At 40.6% G+C, this 23122-nt stretch overlaps 1 protein-coding gene and 1 long non-coding RNA gene across 22 annotated transcripts in view; one reads left to right on the forward strand and one right to left on the reverse strand.

Moving 5' to 3' along the window:
- BICD1 (BICD cargo adaptor 1) overlaps positions 1–23122 on the forward strand; it is a 127622-nt gene that overhangs the window by 40968 nt on the left and 63532 nt on the right. For all 21 annotated transcript variants that reach the window (XR_013842787.1, XR_013842788.1, XM_079992313.1 and 18 more), the window contains exon 3: positions 16426–16638. Coding sequence is in view for 19 of the 21 variants with exons in the window: in XM_079992313.1 (XP_079848439.1) it covers positions 16426–16638 (213 nt within the window). In the remaining 2 variants the exon portion in view is untranslated. The remainder of the gene's footprint in view (positions 1–16425; positions 16639–23122) is intronic.
- The window catches only part of LOC307225375, a 50736-nt gene that overhangs the window by 26507 nt on the left and 1107 nt on the right, over positions 1–23122 (reverse strand). The window lies entirely within an intron of this gene.

The raw sequence follows: 23122 nt of genomic DNA on the forward strand, positions 1-23122 counted from the left end.
ATGGTTGGTCTAGCAGCAAAGTCTGGCAAGCAGTATCAGGGCCAGCATAATCTAGTCTCAAATGTGCCAAAACTGAAAGTACATGCAAACAACAAATGACAAACATGGAAAAGCAAGTTTCCAAAGCAAGTTGAACACACAAAATACACAGTACATCTGTGTACTATATTACATTTCTACCATTTGAAATGATACTACTTCCCTTTTACGGGTGCGGAACACTGAGGTACAGCGATAAGTAGCTGGCCACAGATCAATTAGTGAATCCATTACATTAAGGAACAACAGTTAAGGAATAAAGAGAGTGCCTCTGAGTATATGCTGAGTGTTCCCCCTCTTCTCTGAGCAACTGAAGCCTCTCCATTTCTCTCTCCCCCCGCTTTATGATTAAGAAGCAGGACCTACTGTACGGTTGGGGAATCTGTGTCTCCCTGGAAGTTGCTGGATTACAATTTGCATCATTCTTGACTAGTGTTCATGCTGGCTGGGGCTGATGGGATTTTGACTCCAGCAACTTTTGGAGGACCTCTCTGGCCTCCACTAGTGACTACAAAGTGGTTGCACATCTTCCATGCAGGTTAAAATCCCACCACCTTTCTCTTTCTGTGGCTCCTCCCTCATTTTTCATTCATCAACTGTTCATAAAAACTCTCTCCCTGTCTCTTAAAAGGTAAAGGTAAAGGTACCCCTGCCCGTACGGGCCAGTCTTGACAGACTCTGGGGTTGTGCGCCCATCTCACTTAAGAGGCCAGGGGCCAGCGCTGTCCGGAGACACTTCCGGGTCACGTGGCCAGCGTGACATCGCTGCTCTGGCGAGCCAGAGCCGCACACGGAAACGCCGTTTACCTTCCCGCTGGTAAGCGGTCCCTATTTATCTACTTGCACCCGGAGGTGCTTTCGAACTGCTAGGTTGGCAGGCGCTGGGACCGAGCAGCAGGAGCGCATCCCGCCGCAGGGATTCGAACCGCCGACCTTTCGATCGGCAAGCCCTAGGCGCTGAGGCTTTAACCCACAGCGCCACCTGCGTCTCTTAAGCAATACCTATTTTCTATTCTCAGTTCCAGTGCAGAGTGCCTTTCCCTCAACACCAAATAACTGCATCAGTCTCTGGCCTTCTCACATATGTAGAATCAGACTTTCTAGTACAAGGGATGAGCCTATGGTCTTTTCCCTCAGCAAATAAATCATCTCCTGTATTTTTCTTCTCCCTCACTTGTTGTCCTCATTCTATCAGGCAGAATCCAGAGCAGGTTTCTCTTGCATTTCATGTATTTGATGAAGTCGAAGTCCATGAAAACTTATGCCATTATAATTATTCCTTTAAAATGCCACAACAGATTAACATGGCAGTTCACTCCGGAAATTAGATATTTAAGTGATAGGAAGACAGGATATAACTATTCTATTAAACAATTGGTAAATGGTATCAAAACATTTTCCTCTCACCTCCATATTGTGTTTTCACTTATTCAGAACTCTGCAGTAAGATAAGCTAACTCATCGTTCAGACCATGTGATTCTGTTTTTAAAATAAGGGGGTGGAAGGAAACTTGGTATGTGTCTACTGTTAGATCTTTGAGTTATCCGGAATAGGTCAACAAGGGTTCTGACTACCAATTGTTTAATAATAACAATGACAAAGGTGCTTCTCCCTGCTTCTAAATTAGGCATCTGAGAGGATGAAAGCATGGGATGAAGAATCAGGCATGGATTTGTGTGCCATGACTGTGAGCTCCGTTCTGGCACTGAGAACATTGTTCCTTAATTCTATGAGTATAGTCATACCTTGACTCCCGAGTGCCTTGGAAGTTGAACATTCCGGCTCCCAAATGATCAAAAGCTGGAAGTGAGTGTTCCGGTTTTCAAACGTTCTTTTGGAAGCTGAACATCTGATGGGACTTCCTGCAGCCAAGTCAAACGTTTTGGAAGTCAAACGGATTTCCAGAATGGATTCTGTTTGATTTCTGAGGTACAACTTTACTTTGTGCTTCTTCTCTGCCACTATTTTCCAGCTGGCTCTGGTTAGTAGATATTGCAAATTTGAAGTCTGCCCACCCCTACCTTTAATCCTGTCCACTCTAATATCTAGCACAAACTTATTGTTCTTATTACTGATCTTTACCACCATATCTGTTTCTGTCAAATTCCAGTTTATCCAAGCTTTTGCTCTTGCAGACCTACCACCCTAAACTGTCCAAAGAGTTCCTCCAACAGACGTCTCTGGCCATCCTCTTTTGTTGCCTCTTATACCTAAAATGCCTGTGTTGGGTTGTCAAACCTGTTGGCCTTCAAATGTTGTTAGACGCCAGCTCCCATCAGTCCCAGCCAGCATAGTTAGGGGTAATAGGAATTGTATTTTAGTAACACCTGAATGTTAGCCACATCTGACCAATGTGGCCTTCCTCTCATCCTTCTGATGCCTCCTACCTCTTCCACAAAGTCCTTGGTTCAGCCCCTTATCCCTCATTTCCAGCTGAAATTAAGCCTTAGTCTCTGCAACTGCATTTCCACATATCTGGCATTCCCTCCTCTCTCCCTGTTATATCCTTCTCTGTTGAACTTTGGGGCAGCTTCTTAGGGCAGGGCCTGGATATCTTTATGCTTCTCTATGCAGTGTCATGTGCATTGATGGTGCAGTAATAAAAATTAACAGTGACAAAATAATAATATCCTTTCCATCATTGAGCAGCTGTTAAGAGTAGATATGGATTGCTTTTCCCTTCTGGGATATATGCCTTTCATAATATTAGTAAGTACTTCTGAATACAAAACTGAGAACAAATTTTCTTTCTGAATTACAACGAACAGTTATGTTGAGTGTTACCTTGTGTGAACTGAAGTACTGCATAACAAACAAGGATAATATACTCTCAGATGACAGGATGAAAGGACATTAGTGAAATCAATATTCCATTAGAGATGCAGAGTCCATTAACAGTATGTCAATATGACAGATTATTTTCCATCAATGCTGACATCACAGTCCTATATACATTTTCCTGGATCTCCATGAGATAACTGTTCCCCTCACTTAGACCTGTTATTATGGTGTCTCTTGGAGAGGTGCACTATGCATTCCATGGATAGTTAATCTTTTTCCATCTGAGGACTGCACTGAAAGTCAACCACCTTCCAAGGGTTAAATTCCAGAGGTGGGAATGGCCAATACACTCCCAATGTAAACAAACCCACACATGCCGTCTACACACTCCCCACACATGCAGAAATAGTTCTTTCACTCACTTACATACACAAGACACTCTCATTTTAGCTTTCCCTCTCTCTCTCTGAAGAGCCATGGGAGGAAGATGAAATGCTTGGTAGTTTATCGTTTAACTCTTATGAATAAACTATGACCTTTGATTTGAACAACACACTAAGCCAAACCATAAGTTAGTTCAGTGCACTGCAGCAACAAAACTGGCTACAATATGCTCACAAACAAAGTGGCTGAAATACGTTCACATGCTCACTCTATCCCGTGGTTTGGCATAGTGTGATATGTGAACCAGACCACAGTCTGACCTGGAATAAGACAGAGACCTATCTTCTCTTTACTGAAAGAAACAGAAGCTTTCTTACATGATCACACTGCTCCCACCCCACTGTCATCAGGCCCCCCACTCACCACAACCAAACAATGCTGCCATGACCAGTCACTGCCCTGTGCTAAATGTGCTACTCAACACTCAGCTCACATCCATGTTGCCGTTCTTGATTCCACACAATACTGTTGGTTTCTGCTCTCTTCACTGTGCAGCGAAATGCTTGTCACAAGACAATGTTTACATTCCAGTCAGAGTTGCTGTTGGAGTTTCTCACGGGAAAGGAGACTGGATGTGACGTACACTGGTTTCCTGTTTTTCACTGTTCTCACTGTTCTCTCCGTGCTTTCTCTGCTCCGGCAGAGGCAAGATGTTTCTCTGTAATCTACCAGCTTTGAAGTGTAAATAAAGTAATATAGAGTATGTGGCACGTACTCCTCATCATTCCGCTGTGCTTGGGACACTGCAATTTCAACAATGTTGTCTGTTCTGGATGGGAGCCAAGTAGCACATAGACTACTGTGCAAAAGTGCTGCTTGATGCAGCACTTTTATTTATCAACTGTGCAAAAGTGCTGCTTGATGAGGCACTTTTATTGATCTGTGCACACAAATATTTAGCTTATTTCTGCACACAAAGAGGAATGCACTGCAAGTTATACCACACCATACTCTGAAGGAGCAGAGGAAGTACAGTTACAGATTCACATACTCACACAGAAAGATTTAAAACAACCAATCATGGCTTTCCATGGCATACATGGCCTTTTATGGCACATTACATCACCCAACTTCTTGGGCATGTGTATTGTCTTCAGGCAGTCTTCAGCCTAATCTTTGTGGGGTAAGCATGGACAATGGTATATTAATCCTTACGTCAAGAGAATCCAGTCAAGCAGTTTGTTTCTCTGGTAGGGATCCTGAATAAAAACAATATTAAGAAATACAGTGGTGCCCCACAAGACGAACGCCTCGCAAGACGGAAAACCCACTAGACGAAAGGGTTTTCCGTTTTGGAGGCGCTTCGCAAAACAAATTTCCCTATGGGCTTGCTTCACAAGACGAAATGTCTTGCGAGTTCCTGCGGGGTTTTTTCCCTTTCCCCCCCTTTTCCTAAGCCGCTAAGCCGCTTATCAGCTGATCCGCTAAAAGCCGCTAAACCGCTAATCCGCTAAGCTGTCAATGGGCTTGCTTCGCAAGACGATAAAACCGCTATACGAAGAGCCTCACGGAACGGATTAATTTCGTCTTGCGAGGCACCACTGTACAAAGCAAAGCTCTTTAGCAATCAGACAGTTTTACCACAAACCATGGCCTTTTCCTGTTACTTTCTTCATACATACTGTCTCAGCGAAAACAAGCTAAAGAGCAATTCACAATAAAATGGATTCTTCTTCAACTAAAAAATTGTCACTAGCAGGAAGTACCAGGTGCTGCCTGGGAATAAAAAAAAGGGGGGGGGTAATTTTTATATGGATTTTATATGGCTGTTGTAATGTGTGAGTTTTAGGGCTCTGCATGTACACACATGCACACACACACAAACTGAGGGCTCCAACCTTACCTGTGGGACACCTGATCTTGTTCTGAATCAATTTGGGAGGGAAGCTGTTAAAGTTAAATTATGGTTTATTTGGTCCACCATCTTGATTCAACATAGTGTCTGACATCCAAACATGCACAAAAACTGCTTCGTCCACCTCAGGAACCTTCATTCTGAGTTGGTTGACAATATCTTCAGAGCATCTAAATTGGCACTGATTGGAATCGTTTCCCCAATTTTGGCGTAGTATGTCAAACTGGATGATGATATCTGCAGATGTATCCTAATCAGTGCTGTTTGGATGCTTAACACCAACTTGGATGAAGTCACACTGAAGTCATGTTTCAGTCCACCATCTTGATTCAAAATGGCACCTGGTATCCAAATGTAGATGAAGATTGCCACATCACCTTTGGGAGCCCTTGTGCTGGCACAGGTTGGAACCATCATGCCAGATTGGGATGGTTCTTTAGAGCCATACAAATTGGTACAATTTGGTTCTGTCACAACAAATTTGGCCCAGTCCCACCAAATGAGGTGATGATATCTTCAGAGGCATCCAAGTTGGACCCACCATGTCAAAAATTGGGCAAAGTCATGCCAAAGTCACATTTTGAACTGCCATCTTTATTCAAAATGGCAGCCGGCATCACAACATTGATGAAACTACTGCCTCCACCTCAGGAACTTTCATGCCAAGTTTAGTGATGATAAGAGAGGGATCTGAATGCAAAGACAGCAGATAGAAAGACAGACAAACCATTTGCCAAAATATAAAGATTAGAAAAATGAACATATATGTTAGCGTGATGCATAATATCAACCCATGATGTACTTGCAGATGTGCAACCCATTTCTTTTTTCGCCATTTGGTCTCAAGCTGTTCCATTTTATCTGTTTCCTTACATATAGACAGATGGCTTTTCTAACCTTCTCACTGGGATTCAGCTCATTAATTCATCCCATTTGTGTTGATTTGCTTTGTTAATAAAACAAGCAATAAGCACTGAGTTCAGACTCCTTGGTTCTGCCATGATTCTCATCAAATTCCTCCCTTAGGACTGCTCTGTCTACTGCCCAGATACTGCATTTCCATAGAGAGCAATTGCCCTTGCCTGTATATCCCAGTGCAGTACAGTGTCACCAGTTTTAGCAATTCAGCAGAACAATCTTAACCCTTTCCCAACTGAAATTTAACATTGTTTTCAAGATTGTTTCCTATATAAGAGGTCTAAAGTTGCATTTCTTGCTGAGGTTTGGCCTTTATCTGGCTTGCTTTGGAGATTTATTTTGTTTTCAAAACTATGATGTAAGTTAATGAAACGTTTACATATGCTATTTACCAAAATTTAACAAAAGGAAAAAAACCCAAAATGTTTACATATGTAACATGTATTTCTGTATAAAAGTCATCGCTCCCTGTGTATTATATGACCTTTAAAAATGGTAATTGCTATGTGGCAATATACATGTTATGATTCATGTGGAGCAATTTCCCACATCAGTCTTGATATTTCTCTGTCTTTCAAATACAGGACATACAGCAATAATTCAGCTATACGAACAATCTATCCAGTAATATTCAAGCTTTGTAGAAGCAGGATGCACTTCCAACTACAGCATGTAACATGGGACTACTTTTACTGTTTTAAACTTACCGGTACATGTATATATTAGAGCCTAGAGACAAAAAGGGCTCCTGTCGTGGTTGGAGCAGAGGGGGGCAGCTGACTCCCCAGAACAAGTAAAACAATAGAAATACTTAACTAACTGACCAATCACGTTGGTTCTGTCCCCCTAACAAAAGTCCTGGTTAAGCCCATGTCTTCTGTATATTTTAGAAGTTACATAGAAGAAACATCTTGGCATTTATCCTTGAAGTGAAAAGTGGTATTGTAGCACCCTGCTTGTGGTTAACGCTTAGCTGGAATGAAACATTCAACGCAGCAATAGAGAAATTAAAATAATAATTTATTTGTCAGACAAATAAATGATAGGCACAGTGGTATATGGTTACCAAAACTCTGCCCGCCCTTCAGCCCTGATGGCCAGCACTTATATTTCCTCAACCCAGCCCCCTTGCTCCTCCTTTGGCTGCCTCTGTCCAATCAGCCTGGTTGAAATTCCTATTGGCTGTTTGCTAGAACCAATCATAAAAGATACACCCATTTCCTATTACCTTTTATGGGAGACAAAGAGCTATATTTCCTTCTATCCATAAATGGCAAACAAGTAGCCATAGATCTTACATTTGCCTCGACAAGGCACCTTAATTACCAGATCACCTTTTGCCCCTTTTCCCCCTCCATTCCAAAACAGATGGCTAAAACAGATGGCTCGTGGTATTATTTTCGGTTAAACAATAAATCGTACTATTTACCAACTCTTAATTATTGTTTTTTGCAGCTTGATTGTATTCTGTAATATGTAGGGTCAGTATAACCTTTGCTCCCAGCCTGTAATTCCCTTTTACAACTTTGAGAAATTTGTCATCCTCTCCAAGCTTCCCTCCTCACTCTCCTTCCCCAATGCTGCAGCGGCTGTCTGTCTCTTGAGTTGGCCTAAGAAGGGGCTCCTGCTTTTGCCATGGCTGTCGGCACCACAAGCCTGCCTTCTTTTTCCTTTTACACCTAGTGATGCAGGGATACATTTTTTATTTATTCATACATTTACAAATTATTTTTGTGGATATATATATAGAGAGAGAAAGAGAGATCAAGAACAAGAGAGCTAGAGGGACAGCATCTTTATTTAAATGTTCTACCGATATATGTGGTTGGAACCCATCCCTTATTTCTGCGAGGAAGCTCTTCAGATCAGAAATCTTTTGAACGCACATTAGAAGTGTTCTGCCAAAAGTAGGGTTTATTTTCCAGATCCGTACACAATTAACACTGATGTGGTGAAGGATAAAGATTTTATGCAACAGCTAAGAGAAACTATAGAGCAAGATTAATTATGCTTATGTCCCTTCTGTTTTTTTGAGAACCCCTCAGAGAATGACAACAGACAGACCCTTAAAGATGGAGCTCACTGATACGCAACACCTTTGGTCTGTGATAAGGTTCTGTCTTATATACTATTATGCTCACATTGATTACACCTGCTATTTGGATTATACTTCAGTGACCCTGACAGACCACATTCAAACATTCTTGCAAGCGTGAAGGATTGCTTTATATATGGCAAGTGGCCAACACAGATAACTTCTAAAACTATCCAAATATCCTCTACCAGGTGACACCATGAGACACAAGCTGTACCATTTCAGCATGTAGCTAGCTAACTTTTAGAGAAAAACATAACATTGGAGAAAAACATAATTAACTACTATTAATAAATAAGATATAATATTCATAAGTTGAATAGCTGGTTCACTGCTAGCACTCTTTCATCAGGTACTGATGAGATGGCAGCAGGGGGAGAATTTCCTTTGAGGTCCAAACTCCCTTACTTGAGTACTGTTACTTTTAGGAGCCCAACAGTATCTGTTGCAGGAGGCTGTTGAGTTTCCCTGTTAGCTAGTTTTAACTTACATTTTTTTTTAATTGATGATCACACTTACTTATTGATTAAAACTTGTAGTCATGATAGCATTTTCTCCCAAGATACTTGTTAAAGAAGTTATAGTGTAAATCATTTACAAGAAAATCCAGCTCCTAAAAAGTCAGAGTTGTTTTCAGCATAGCACTACGGTGAGCATTCCATCAGAACATGGATTTCTCACAGCAGAACCTTCTCCTCATCTCCCTCTGTGCCTTCCTGGTCTGTTCTGGGCTTTCTCCAGAAGTATGCAAGGCTCACTTAGCGGGAGGAGGTGGGGATGAATCCCCTTGTGCTACCACAAAAAATAATTAAATACTGCCCTCAGTTTTTCATTGACAAACAAAAAGCTGCTTTGGTGTGATGTGCTTTGTTAGTCAGTGTACAGTGGCAGGTAGTTCCGCTGGTTACAGTCCCATGCCTAGAAAGCATGGGTCTGAGCAGTTTTCCCCTTGACCTGCACTTTCTAGGCTTGATCCATGCGGTTTGGTAACCATATACCACTGTGTCTATCATTTATTTGTCTGACAAATAAATTATTATTTTAATTTCTCTATTGCTGCGTTGAATATTTCATTCCAGCTAAGCGTTAACCACAAGCAGGGTGCTACAATGGGACTTGTCAACCTGGGACAGTAGCCGATCTAGGAGAAGGAAAGCCTTTGCTGCCTTGCAGGAATTGGATAAAATAATTGCATTGGCTATCTGTAGTTTTCTGGCAAGTCTTCAAGAAACCTAATATTGATTCTTAAAGCCCATGGTAGCTTGGATTTGTTTTTCTTTTTTCCTTTTGTTTTCTATAATGCATGCTCTTATTAAAAGACCCCAGGATTAAGGAACTCACAAATAACCTTCTGGCCAGGTTTCTGGAAACTGGTAATGAAAGACTGCTGGCATATGTAATGCTAGATATGACATATGAGACTATTAAATTTTATAAATAATTAAACACAAAGCTTGTTACATGCAGTAATAAATAAAAAATGAAACATGAAGGTAGGATGTGTTATGACAAGGAAAGTGAGGAAGGAAGATCTGTTTTTTGTCTTTCTTCTAATTGCCACATCACTATTCTTTAAATAGCATGTGCCTTAGCTTGATACCATTTAGCTTGATTTATTTATCAATCAGGAATGAGTATTGCATTAGGAAAAATAAGTAATAAAAATGGTTTTGATACATACTGATGATAGAAAAGCATGCACAGAGTGAGAAGCACAAAATTAGTGCTTCCATTTCTAAAATTGTCTGGAAAATAGACAATTTAGTAGTGGAGATTCTAAATTAATTGCACAGTTCTTACAGAAGCAGAAAACCAATAGTAAGCAGAAAAATGTGTTTTCTAGGTGCTCAGCATATGTTGCTATGTTAGCATTTTAGTTTTTAATAAAAGAGCATTGCTTGGTGGGCTGTTTTCAAAATAAAGCCTATGTAGCAAATTTCCACCAGCTTCAGATGGATTCCAAAATGTACATGGACTGGATTTTGCATGTACCACCTCTTCCATTTTACTTGCTGGTCATCTGAGGGATAATGGGCAGGGATTCACTCCCAGAATTTTTTGGGGGGATTGGGGCGAATCAGAAATATTTCAAAAATAATTTGAAAGCTTGAATACTTTTACCAGGAGAGTAAAGCCCAATAAGTGCTGCATGTATACATATCAGTGGTATACAGCTAACACTGGGCAAATGTTGTCCCAAAAGGGGGGGAAAGGAAGACCCATTTAACTACTGACCAATGAACTTAATATTGTTACCAGAGAAGGTCCTAGAACAGATAATTCAACAGTTGGTCTGTGAGCATTTAAAAAAGGATGCTATGATTACTAAGACCCAGCATGGGTTTCTAAAAAATAAGTCATGTCAGAGTAATCTGATTTCTTTTTTTGATGGAATTACAAACTTGGTGGATCAGGGAAATGCTGTGGACATAGTGTATCCTGATTTCAGTAAAGCTTTTGACAAAGTCCCCCATGATACTCTTATGCACATTAAGTGATGTGTGAACATGGCCTGTGTCTACTACCATTTCAACTTTCTATGTGTTTGCTCCAGTTCAATTATTTTCTAAAATAAATTTTCTTGCTATATTTTGTTGCTATATTTTCTTGCTATATTAAGAAGACAGTGTTTTATGCATCATTTTTTCCAAAGTAAAAAAAAGGTTAAAATGAAAATGCAGCTAATCAACATATGCAGCTAATCAGTAAGTGTGAGAGAGTGTGCTTCATGTTTGTAGTGGTGCCAGTTTCAAATAAGCTTTTTTGAAGATAAGGAATATTTTAAGTAGCATTTTCCCATTACTAATTTTATGCACTTGAAAATAGTATTTAGAATTCCACTCCACCCACCCAATATCCCACAGCTGCTTTGAATAAATGGACTGCTGCCATGGGCGGGAGACATCCAAGATTGTGTAGTTATGTGGCAACTATTACAAATAAGCTTGTTAAAGTCAAATTTGTATTCAGAGCTGCTGATTTTTATATGCAAAATGCTCGTCAGATTGACAGGTGGGAAGAGGACCCATATAACACCTGGCATAAACCTCTTTTTCCCCTGCCCAGCACAGGAGGAAAGTGAGCAAGCTGAGCAGGGAGAAAGTAGTCTCTCTGCCTATGGTCTGGCATCTGTCTGTATTGCTGTGCCGAAACAGAAGAAAGAAAAACCATTCCCCCCTAATTTATGTAATAGTCATGATGGCTTCAGTGTTTGTTTGTTTATAGAAATTATATAGATTCCTAAAGGGGTAACCATGTTAGAATTTTTCAGGAAAAGACTCCCTTTTCCCTTAAATATACACTTGTACATGAGAATATTTAATGCATGCATCTAATGTTGAGGAGCAGATGGGGTTCATCAAGCTGGGAAGGCAGCCTGTCTAGGAGAAGAAAAACTCTGATCTGAAACCTCCACTACTTTGCAGAATATTTTTGGGAAAAGAAAAGACTAAGGAGTAAACCCTACACAAATCCAGAGTGGAGTCCCTAACAGTGGCGTAGCGTGGGGGGTGCAGGGGGGGCCGGCCGCACCGGGCGCAACATCTGGGGAGGACGCTCGCTCGCACTCGCAGCTCTCTGCCCCTACCTGGCTCACTCACTCTCTCTCACTGCAAACAATACAAGTGCTTAGGGGGTAAGGGTTTCTTTAACTAATCTAGTGGAAGAGACTCGAGTGCTAAAATCCACGGGTTAGGGGGCGCAAATTACTTGCCTTGCCCCGGGTGCTGACAACCCACGCTACGCCACTGGTCCCTAAGATGGTTGAATGGCGCCTTGTATGTCTCCTTCCAGCAACTCCTTCAGCTAAGCTGTTTTGCTCTGCTTTCCTTTGGACCACATCAGTGAGGCCAAGGGCATCTGGGCAACTCAGGATTCGCCAGGCTTGTACCCAGGGAGGTCACTTTGGTGCTACTAATGCAGCAATTTGACTTCATCCTCAGAGGCACACTGCATTGTCTGTCAAGACAAACAGATGCCAACAACAACAATAAGCAACTGATGAAGTGGACTGTCCCATTCACAAAAGCCTATGCCATAATAAATGGGCTCATGGTTTGCCTACTACTTTTTGCTAAGTTATAGAACAAAGCTTGGCTAAAGCTTGCAGTTTGTCTGAAGGAAGACAAGCCAGGAGCCAGGGTTTGACAACAAGTGGTACTTAAAAGCACCTCAAGGGGCTCTTGCAAGCTGCGTGTGATGCTTTGAAGTCCTGACATCACTGTGTCAGATTTGACACCTCTGTGTCAGATTTGACATCAATGTGTCAAAGCCCCACTTCCTGTCAAAATTGGTTCATGGGAGATAATGACCTGACTTGCTGGCTAGATCATATTTCCTACTTCTGCAATAAACCATGATTTGACCTATTGTTGCATACAAACCAGGTCATTGAGAAGCTCATTGTTGGATATGAGCATTATCTGGTGAGCAGCTTGAATGGCTTTTCTGTGCTTTGTTAAAGTTTGCATTTATCATGTTATGTTGTATTTGTAGTCCAACCATCTATTTCTCTTACATACTAGGAGGATATTTTGCTATGAAAAGAAAATCTATAACTCATCTTGGACTAATAGGTTTGTTCCCAGCAGAATATAAGAATTTCTGTTTGTCACAAAGGTAGATACTTTCTTTCCCTTAATAACAGCCATTCTGGGAAGCCAGATATGTCATTCAAATGCTTCCCATGCCTTTTAGAATATATTGGCATGAATACCAGATAGAGTTATCTGTTATAGTTTTGGTAACCTGCGTTGGTAAGCTCAAGACTGGAATACTGCTATGCTCTCTATGTGACACTTGCCTTGGGGCTGCTCTGGGCATTCCAGATTGTGTTGAATTCAGAGAGTAGACTTCTGATGGGGGGCAGATGACTGACAGCTCGTGACACCTTTGCTGCCCATATGCTGCTGGACCAAGTTTAAAGCTGTTGTGTTGACATGAAAAGCCCCAAACAAATTGGATCCAGTATACTTTAAGGATTGCCTGAGTCCTAGTATCCCAACTCAGTCACCGAGGTCATCCAGAGCACTAGTGCTAGTTTCCCCCCATGTTAGAGGCCAACTATGTCAATGGTCCCATACTGTGGCGTACTCTTCCATCAGACATGCTCGCTTTTGACATTCACATGTCCTTTGAATTACCATAATTTTTATGCCAAAAGGCCTAGCCAGTTCTTGATTGTCCATTTTAAAGATTATTTTGTACTGTGTTTTAATAGTGTATTATGTTTTATTGTATGCTTATTGTTCTGTACTGCCCTGCTGTTTTATGATATGGTGGTATACACTTTGGATAAACAAACCATGGTCTAGCATGTTGTGTGATCCATGGCAATGTGACATTTTGAACAGAGGTCTACTTTGAGACAATATTGAAATGTGAACAGTGAAGATTTATATGTTGGACTTTCAAAAAAAGAACAATTTTACTTTATTCATAATATTTAGAAACATTAATGTTATTTTTGTAAACTTCTTTCCTCTGCCAATTCTCTTTTCTAACTTTCACATAAAACTTCCTTTAACGATTTGATCATAAATGTAAGGACATGTTTCCCCATTAAACCTTTGCATGCTAATAGTTAATTGTTTAACTGTTTGGCAAAAATCCAGCTCTTTTGCATGAATATTGTTATGCTTTCAGAATATGGATATTTCTTATACCCTTGATATGTGTGCATGCATAATCTCTAGCATTATTGAGAGGTATTTGGCAGACACTAAGAAAAAGCCACTCCAGCAGTTCAGTGGTACTCTAGTAGTTAGATATTCAAAAGGCAATATGCATTAAAACTAGTGTTTAAAGGAAAAATGATATATTCACTTTCATTTCACTTTAACTCATCCTTGGTACAGTTTTCATTATGCTATATATCAAGCAGCAGGGAAAAGTACAGGGATATTTTTTTAAGCACGTGTAACAGGAACTCACTAAGTTGTGACTTGAATGTATATTTTTTTGTGAAACAGTAAAATCATTTATTATTCATAGCTGTCAACCAGTTAAATCCATCCAGTCACTCAGTTGTTGTACTTGGGCTAGAAGGCTGGTGACTATGGTACCAGCACATTGCTGGAGAACATGCTGCAACAGCACCATTGCAGGGACAACCCAGGAGCCTGGGAGGTAGATATAGTAGCTTAATTATATTGGTTAAAATTAAGAGAAATTATTGACTGTAAGCATACTCATATGAGCTACTGCACCATTAAATAAATGTAGGGTAAGATGCTGTGGTGGTGTTCTGCGGTGTCTTACTTGTGTCACAAGCCGTATTAGGACTTTGCACTTGTGTTGGCACTGCTACAGAAGCGACAGCTACTATTGCTGGCAGACTGGCATCATGCAAAGCTATCAGACGATACAGAACTGAGATGTCACCACAATGTGTCTAGGGATTAATTAACTGTGGTGCATCTTAACAGTGTTTTGGTCAATAAAGACCCAACTCTGTACTTGATATTAAGGTGCCCAGTTACAAACATTCATAGCTTGTTGACATCCATCTGTCTGGGAGACAATGGAGGAGTTCGCCTTTGGAGGTGAAGTCAAACAGTTGGAAGGATACAGTGCCTGCTGTGGCTGTAGAGACCAATATGGGAGATACTGTTGTAGCTGGGGCAGATGAAGGTATTCTCCCAGGCATCATTCTGTCCTGTCTGCTCAATAATTACCCCGGTCAGGAGCAACCACTAAGCATCAGGTTCTTTCGATTCTCAGTAAATGGAGGACAACAAACCTTTAAATAGCAGAAGCAAAGTTTATTAATTCCTAAAATAATAAGCACAGAAACAGGTGCTGATATACAAAGTAAAGATAATTAATGGATATAACGGAATACTTAAAGATAAAGTTGCAAAGCTAGCTCAGCCATCCGTCATTCCTGCCATGGGGTACCCCAACTACAACGGCTGATGGCACCCCTTATCAGGCCAGTGTGAGGTATCAGGCGCTCCTGGAAAGCCCATGGCCGAAGTACCATAGAATTGTTGGAGCTGGTCTGCAGAGGCCCTCTGGCAAGATTACATAGTCTTTGATACAGATGTTAGTGATGTCATTCAGAGTTCAGCCAAAGGCTGTCTTTGAAGTGAGCTAGTTCCTTTGCTCTCATGCTTCTTATCTCTGCCGCTGGCTAAGCCATTACTTTATGCTGGCTGTGCTTAGATCATAGCATATAAGATTAATGCTTAAGAATAACAGTTAAGTTTAAACAGGAGCACCACCATCTTCCCTGGCACTACACATTCCTCCTCTGGTCACTGCTATGGATGAACAACTTGGAGTATTGAAATCAACATTAAAAGTCCCAGTTGTGTTGAAATTTAACAATGTTAGTAAGTTAGTTTTAACACTCAAGTGTCTTCTGGAAATGCCAACAGCAGACCTGCTAAGTGTCCCTATTTTCCAGGGACACCCCTAATTTAGAGAAGCAGTCCCAGTTTCTGATTTGATCCCAGAATGTCCCACTTTTCCTTAGGATGTTCCTATTTTCATTGGAGAAATGTTGGAGATTATGGAGTTATCCAACCGTTGAGCTGTCTGAAAGCAATCCTGTATAGGGAAGTTTTTTAAATGTTTAATGTTTACTACTACTACTATTACAACATTGCTTTCCACCCATCTTACTCTACATACGCAGGTGAAAAACATATTTATGAATATATATGTTTGTGTGTGTGTATGTATGTTCAAACCATATGATGTTTGTCTAAATTTTATAGAGGGGCGTGTTTCAAAGAGAATTGACCTGATTTTTGTAAGATATCCAGAACTTAGTTTCCAGCTTGGTGTAATCCAGTTCTGCAACTATGACAGGTTTTCATTGTTATTATTGTTTATGAAAAATCTGTTTTGCAGTTATTCAGTTAATAGTTCTTGCTTGGGGAATCTCTTACACCTGTTTAAGAAACATACATATTTTCAATCTGTAATTAATTGATCACACTGATTTGTATGGGATATCTTCTGCTTGGCTTCTGCTATTGATCATTTATGTGGTTTATGTCTTACCCTTCCTTACAAGGTGCTCAAGGTGGGAGATAGGCTAGGCTAAGAGTTAGTGACTAGGCCAGTGTTATTAAGTGAGCTTCATAGCTGAGTGCAGATTTGAACCTGAGTCTGACCAGCACTAATCCAGCTTTGTAACCTCTACTAATATTCAGATATTTTTTCTTATTTCTAATGACAGTAGCATTTTATATAGTGACAGTTAGTCTCTCAAATTATACAGCACATCCCTAATGACATATTTATATTTTTTCATTTCAATAGTCCTTTTTTTTACTATTGCAGGCATTTGGACAGTCATTCTCAGTACACCGCAAAGTAGCTGAAGATGGTGAGACACGTGAGGAGACACTCCTCCAGGAGTCTGCATCAAAGGAAGCCTATTACCTAGGGAAGATTTTGGAAATGCAGAATGAATTGAAACAAAGTAGGGCTGTTGTTACCAACGTTCAGGCAGAGAATGAACGACTGACGGCAATTGTGCACGACTTAAAAGAGGTAAATCGTGTTAAAAAGTGGTGTGAGATGTAGACTGAATTCTAATTACAGTTTGTTTAAAATGTAGCATTGTATTTCCATTTTTAGGCCAATTAAAAGTAGTCACAGGTTTGTTTAGATTCCATCTGAATGAAGACAACGCTATGCCAAACTAGATCAATTCATGAATTAATCTCTTTAAGCAGAATACCACAACATTTTAGCAATAAGCAGATAGGTAAAGGTAAAGGACCCTTGGATGGTTAAGTCCAGTCAAAGGCGACTATGAGGTGCAGCGCTCATCTCACTTTTCAGGCTGAGGGAGCCGGCATTTGTCCACAGAAAGCTTTCCGGGTCATGTGGCCAACATGACTAAACTGCTTCTGGCACAACGGGACACTGTGACGAGTGGCAGAGCGCACAGAAACATTGTTTTACCTTTCCGCCGCAGCAGTACCTATTTATCTACTTGCACTGGAGTGCTTTCAAACTCCTGGGTTGGCAGAAGCTGGGACAGAGCAATGGGAGCTCACCACCCAACCTTCGAACTACCAACCTTCTGATCAGCAAGCCCAAGAGGCTCAGTGGTTTGGACCACAGTGCCACCTGTGTCCCTGTTAATAATCAGATAATAAAAGTGCACACAGAGGATTCCCCCCCCCTTCCCTATGTTGGTCATGTGCTGTCCCTCTGGTTTAGACAGGTGGTCAGTCCCTTTACCCTAGTAGAAGAGAACAAAGATGAATCAAGTCTCCAGACAATCAAGGCCATGTTGGGTTGGAATAAACGACAGACAAGTAGTGGAGTCATTTGGGAGGCATCCTCCTGAGCATGTCTCAGGGAGTCCCTTTTATTGAATATTACAGCATTGCCACATATGTGCTTGTTGCTGATTGGTTAACACAAGTACAAAGCAAGTACAAAGCAAAGGTTACATATAGGTATTAATCACTGCTAGATTAAAGGCTGAGAAAGGGAGCACAGAACTAGACAGGCATGCAAACCTCCTAATTAAATTATAACTGGTGATTAATAGAACAAGACCTAAAACAATTACTTAATGCGTGATAATGTAAGACTTAAAAGGACATATCAATCACGTTCCATAGATGTGATCAACTATGCATTAAGAACAGGTCAGAATGCCATGTTTATGTGAACTAACTATGAACTGAACATCCTAGGGATATTTCAGCTTGGAGCGATTTGTGCAGAAACATGTGCAGAAACAAATACTTTCCTTCACTGTTTGGTTTTGCAGAGAGCAGAGTCAAATACTCATGGTGGTACTTGCAGGTTTTCATTATGCTTTCTGTGTGTGCTTGTCCACTTCCTTGGTGCTCTGATCTGGCTCCAGTGGCCTATCACTCAAGTCACCGCTTATGCTCCCACAATTGGAGCATTTCAGACAATCAAGCGCAGAATCCTAGATATTGAATTCCAAACCCTTTGCAGTGCAGCCAACAAAACCTGTTCCCTATTGGGGTTGGGAATTCCACCCTCGTTTGGCCAGGACACTCCATATTTACACCAGCTTTATGATCACCACCTACACAGAGCTCTTTCCCTCGCAATATTTAATGTTTTACCATCTGCAGTTTTGCAAGGCAGATTCTTGAAAATCCCATAATCTGAAAGATACTGTCCTTGTGGCACAAAACAGGTCAAAACCATCACACACGTTTTATTTTATTGTCCATTTTATGCAAAAATATATGATAAGTATTTGGCCCTCTTATTGAAGGATGGGATTTATTGCACTGACTCTTCCAGAGTGTCTTATCTGCTGAACAATTGTAGTAATGACATTGTGGAGAATGTGGCAAGATTTTTGAGCGATGCTATGAAATTTCGTCATGATGTCTGGCCAGTTTTATCCTAAAGTATCTCCTACTATTGTTTTGTTAACTGTGCTGTGTTCTGATCCATGTATACGATGTACTTTTTTATACCAATAGATTGGTTGGTTGGTTATGCTAGCCCCTGTTCTTTCTCAGATCAGAATTCTTCTATAGTCAAACGTTTATTTTCTTCAGAAATATTTTTTTCTCCAGAAAATTCAGTGCCTCATCTGCATTGAGTGTTTTTCACTGTTTCTCAAAGTGCCTTAAGCAGTTAGTTGTTTAACATATTGGCTGCATCATTTCTTGCAGTTTAGGAAGTTGAATTTTCTCCCTCAAAGGTCAATTAACTTAGCTGGAAGCCTTCCTGCCTACTTGCTTTTAATGAATGATCCTTTGTTTATTGGCTCTTTATTGCCAGAAGTAATCCTTGGGATTTTCTGTAGATTGGTGAGTTGAGATTGCCTATGTATGCTAAGCAAAGAGGGTGCAGATTTTCATCATGGCACACACAGGGGGCTTTGTATCTCAAGAGCTTACACTGTTTTCACATGAGATCCTAAAGAAAGTGCCTTTTAGTGTTTTTGCTCTATTTCTGCTGTTTGTAAATATTGTGAATGCAGGGCACACTGCAGAAAGTAAATTAAATGGGCATTCTTAGTACATAATTCAGACTTTCCATTCTCATTATAGATAAACAATGGAAATCTGCCATTTTGTGTGGATACCAGGGATGTGCTGGTGCAAAAACCACTGCATCCAAATTCTGTTTGGAGACAGGTGGCAGGGGCTTATGTAGGTAAAAATCACCTGTGGCCACAAACACATGCCAGCGCACCATCTACCATGCACATACACCCTGCCTCACACGTGCATGGCCAGTCGCCAACATACACATGCACAGCAAGCATATCCCAGTGCAAAACAAATGCACATGGACACATTGGCACTCCAACGGCATGCTGATTGCAGTTCTCACACATGCCTTGTACTCACTGGCAGCATGGTAGAGCAATGCCAAGGTGTATAGCCCACTGCTCCTGGTCTGTGTTTGGAATCCCTTTTTTTAGGTTTTATACCCAGCCCCAATAACATGTTACTTACCAGAGCATGTGGTGACCTAGCAATATTCCCTCATAACCACCTAGAATAGTGTTGTAAACAAAATCTGCCCTTATTCCCTTATGGGGTATACAAGAGCCCTTATAGGGTCCTTTGTAGGTTCTCCATCGGTCGGAGAAAATAACAGAGGCCAACCAGAGAATATTGAGAAGCAAAGCAGCTCGTAAGCCTGATTTTTATTGAACTGTCACAACAGGGTGCTCCCCTCACACGCAGGACAGGAGGAGGACCCAGAACAAAGGTGTGCCTCCCCTTATTTAGACATTTTGAAATTCCCTGCCCTGGAGCTCAAGACCACCCCCAGAAACATCATACATACATCACAGAAGGGGTGTAGCCCAAGACCACCCCCCAGATACATCATCCCTACATTATAGAAAAGGCGGTCCACAACAGAAATCTGAGTGCTTTGTTTATCTCCTGCCAGGTTATTTGATAATTCCTTATCTGATTGCCTTTCCTGGTAGTCTAGCCATTCCTTTGAGATGGTAATCACTTAATTCCTGAGACAATGGAAAGGTTCCCTCACCCTCTCCCCCCTTGCAGAGGAACATTTGGTAAGTTTGAGAGTCAAAATGGTTTCAGGACTGTATTCCTTTGCTGCTCCAGACATGTGGTTTATATATTTATGTATGTGTTTGCTTGGTACATTTATGAACATTTGTTACATATCTAAGACCTTAAAATTCTTATAACAATAGTTAGAACCAGTGTGATTTGATACTTAAGGTTCTCTCAAAGACCCCCCCCCATGGGAAAATGGACCATTTACATCTCCTCCAGCTTTCTGCTCCCCCACTTGACAACCACTTTATAATCTTTTGTTCATAAATCTTTGCCCAGTTGCCTAGTGTGAGTATAAATCACTTCCAGGTGACCAGGCAAGAAAAATTTTGGTAGAAAGTTGTTTATTTTTCTTTGTTTTTAATGTTTAATATTTATTTTTGTTTTTGTATATGCTGGAAGCCACTCAGAGAGGCTGGGGCAACCCAGTCAGATGGGCAAGGTACAAATAAAATAATAATTGTTATGTACTGAAGTTCTCACCCTGGGCCAGCAGGGGGATACTGTAGATAGTTATGCAAATGAAGGATCGAAAGTGACGTTCAGTGATTGGATAGTTTTTATGCAAATGAGGGATCGAAAGTGACGTTCAGTGATTGGATAGTTCTAGAAAGTTGCTACAGTAACGTTGTACTGGAGCTCTATATAAGCAGGCTGACTGAGCCCTTCAGTTCCGTTCTGTTCTGGCCTCTGAATAAAGAAGAGCTGTTTGAAGAATCGCTGTGTCATCTGATATGTTCACCCACAACTTAACAATAATAATCACCATCATCATCATCCTCTAATCCTTAGAGTTTGCCGTAATCATATTTGTCGGCAAGTAAGTTAATTTAGTGTTTTTGTGATATAGTAATTGCAGGATAATTTTTGTTGCAAAGTTGCAGTAGTAGGAGACCTGCAGCAAATGCTGGTAAATCATGGGTTGTAAATCAGAGCCAAGCCTGCCCTGCTGTTTATCAAGAACCTACATCAGGCCGTAAAGTTTGCAAAAAGTGTCTCTTCAGCTGTTAATAGCAAGTACAAAAGCTGCCAGTAATTGACTTATCCACCTCAGTGTTTGAGCAGTCTGGAATTGACATAAGTTATTTTTAACCAGCAAATCAATACACAAAAAGGCGGATCAGCACTCATGTTTCTCAGTAGTGCTCTCTCATCTGTATAAATCTAGATGGTTCAGTCATTAGTTATTACATCGGGTGAATTCTAGTAACTTTAAGATGAAAGTTTGTGAGTCGGAGTGTGCTGTGAAGTTAGGTAGATTATTCTGTGCTCAAAGCAACATTGAAAGCACAAGCAAGACATAAATTGTGAAGGATTTCTCTCATTTGACTGAATCTCCACCCATAAAGCTATTTTTGATTGAGCAACTTGCCACACCAGTCACATTAAGAGCATATAGTATAAACCATAAGTGGGGTAGAGCACCTAATTTTAAGTTATGACATTATTATATCTTGGTTTTTTTCATTTATTTGTTGAATTGGTCCATTGTTTTTTCCTTGTGTTAACTGTACTTCTTGACATGCATCTTTAATAAATCTCAGTCTTCTTAATTTTTTTTTAAAAATTATGACTTTTATAAGAAAAAACTGCTCCTTTTTCCCTTATGGGATATCCAAGAGCCCTATGTAGGTTCTCTATCAGGAGAAAATAACAGGCCAACCAGAAAGTATTGAGAAGCAAAGCAACTAGTAAGCATGATTTTTATTAAACTATTGCAACAGGGTCCCCCGCTCCTCCCACGCAGGGAGGGAGGAGAGGAACCCAGAACATTGGTGTGCAAGCTCTTATATAGACTTTTGAAATTGCCTACCCTGTAGTTCACGACCACCCCCCAAAACATCATACATACATCACAGAAAGAGGTGGTCCCCAGCAGAAATTTGAGTATGTTGCTTAACTCCTGCCTGCCAGGATACCTGATAATGCCTTATCTGATTGCCTTTTCTGGGTAGCCTGGCCATTCCTTTGAGATGGTAAATACTTAGTTCCTGAATCTCTTACGCATATTGATAGTGTGCTCAGCTTAACAGATACTTGCCAGACTGTATTTACAGGAAGGTGTAAACCCCTACAGTCCAAAGACAAATTGAAAGCTTTCCCCATTTCCTTCCTCCTCTCAGATAAATATTTGAGATCAATTTGGGAGAGTCAAAATGGCTTCAGGATTGTTCTTCTGTACTATTTCAGACATGTGGTTTGTATGCTTATGTATGTGTTTGCCTTGTACATTTATGAACATTTATTTTAAATATATAAGGCCTTATAATTCCCATAACAATGACAATATAAAACATGTCCAATTGTTTGTATTTCTTGGTATTTTAGAAAGCTGTTTTGAGCTTGTGATATAGTATATAGTGCTAAGACTCTTGTTCCTTTTTCTTCACTCCCTTGTTTGATTTCATTTGTTTTGGTGTAAAGCAAATATCTTGTTGGATTGCAGACCTCAGAAATATAACTTGTCTCAGAGAAGCTAATTGGACTGTTTGATCCCTATAGGTTCTTTTGAATCCTTTATTTCTTGATTAGTTGGTCCCCATTTCTGGCGTATGATAGAAGCGAGGAACATATTAATGAGCAATTTAGATGTTGCTGTTTTGTTAAGATTTAGAGCTTGAGGAGATAATGCATTCATTGAAATATGAAAAGGAGGGAAGATGAACAGTTGCCTGTTGTTAATCTGAAATGTTGATTTGCAAACATCCAGATGTCATTGTGTCCATGTTTTGGGAATAATTACAATTTGAGGCAAACTACAGAAGGGACAGGTTACGAATCCAGCGCCGTAAGTTTGTATGCGTAAGCTTACATCCTTGAGCATGAACAGATATTCCTGTTTCTGCACTCTTATCTTGGGGTAGAAAGGTCACCCCACTATAGGAGTACTCCTGGTGCCATTTCCGTGCGCGTGGGCTGACAGCCTGTCTTGCAAGGTCTTTGCGTCAGCGGGGTCAGGATATTTACAATCTATAAGA

The sequence above is a fragment of the Podarcis cretensis genome (assembly GCF_951804945.1).
Source record: "Podarcis cretensis genome assembly, chromosome: 10".
Classification (NCBI taxonomy): Eukaryota; Metazoa; Chordata; class Lepidosauria; order Squamata; family Lacertidae; genus Podarcis; species Podarcis cretensis.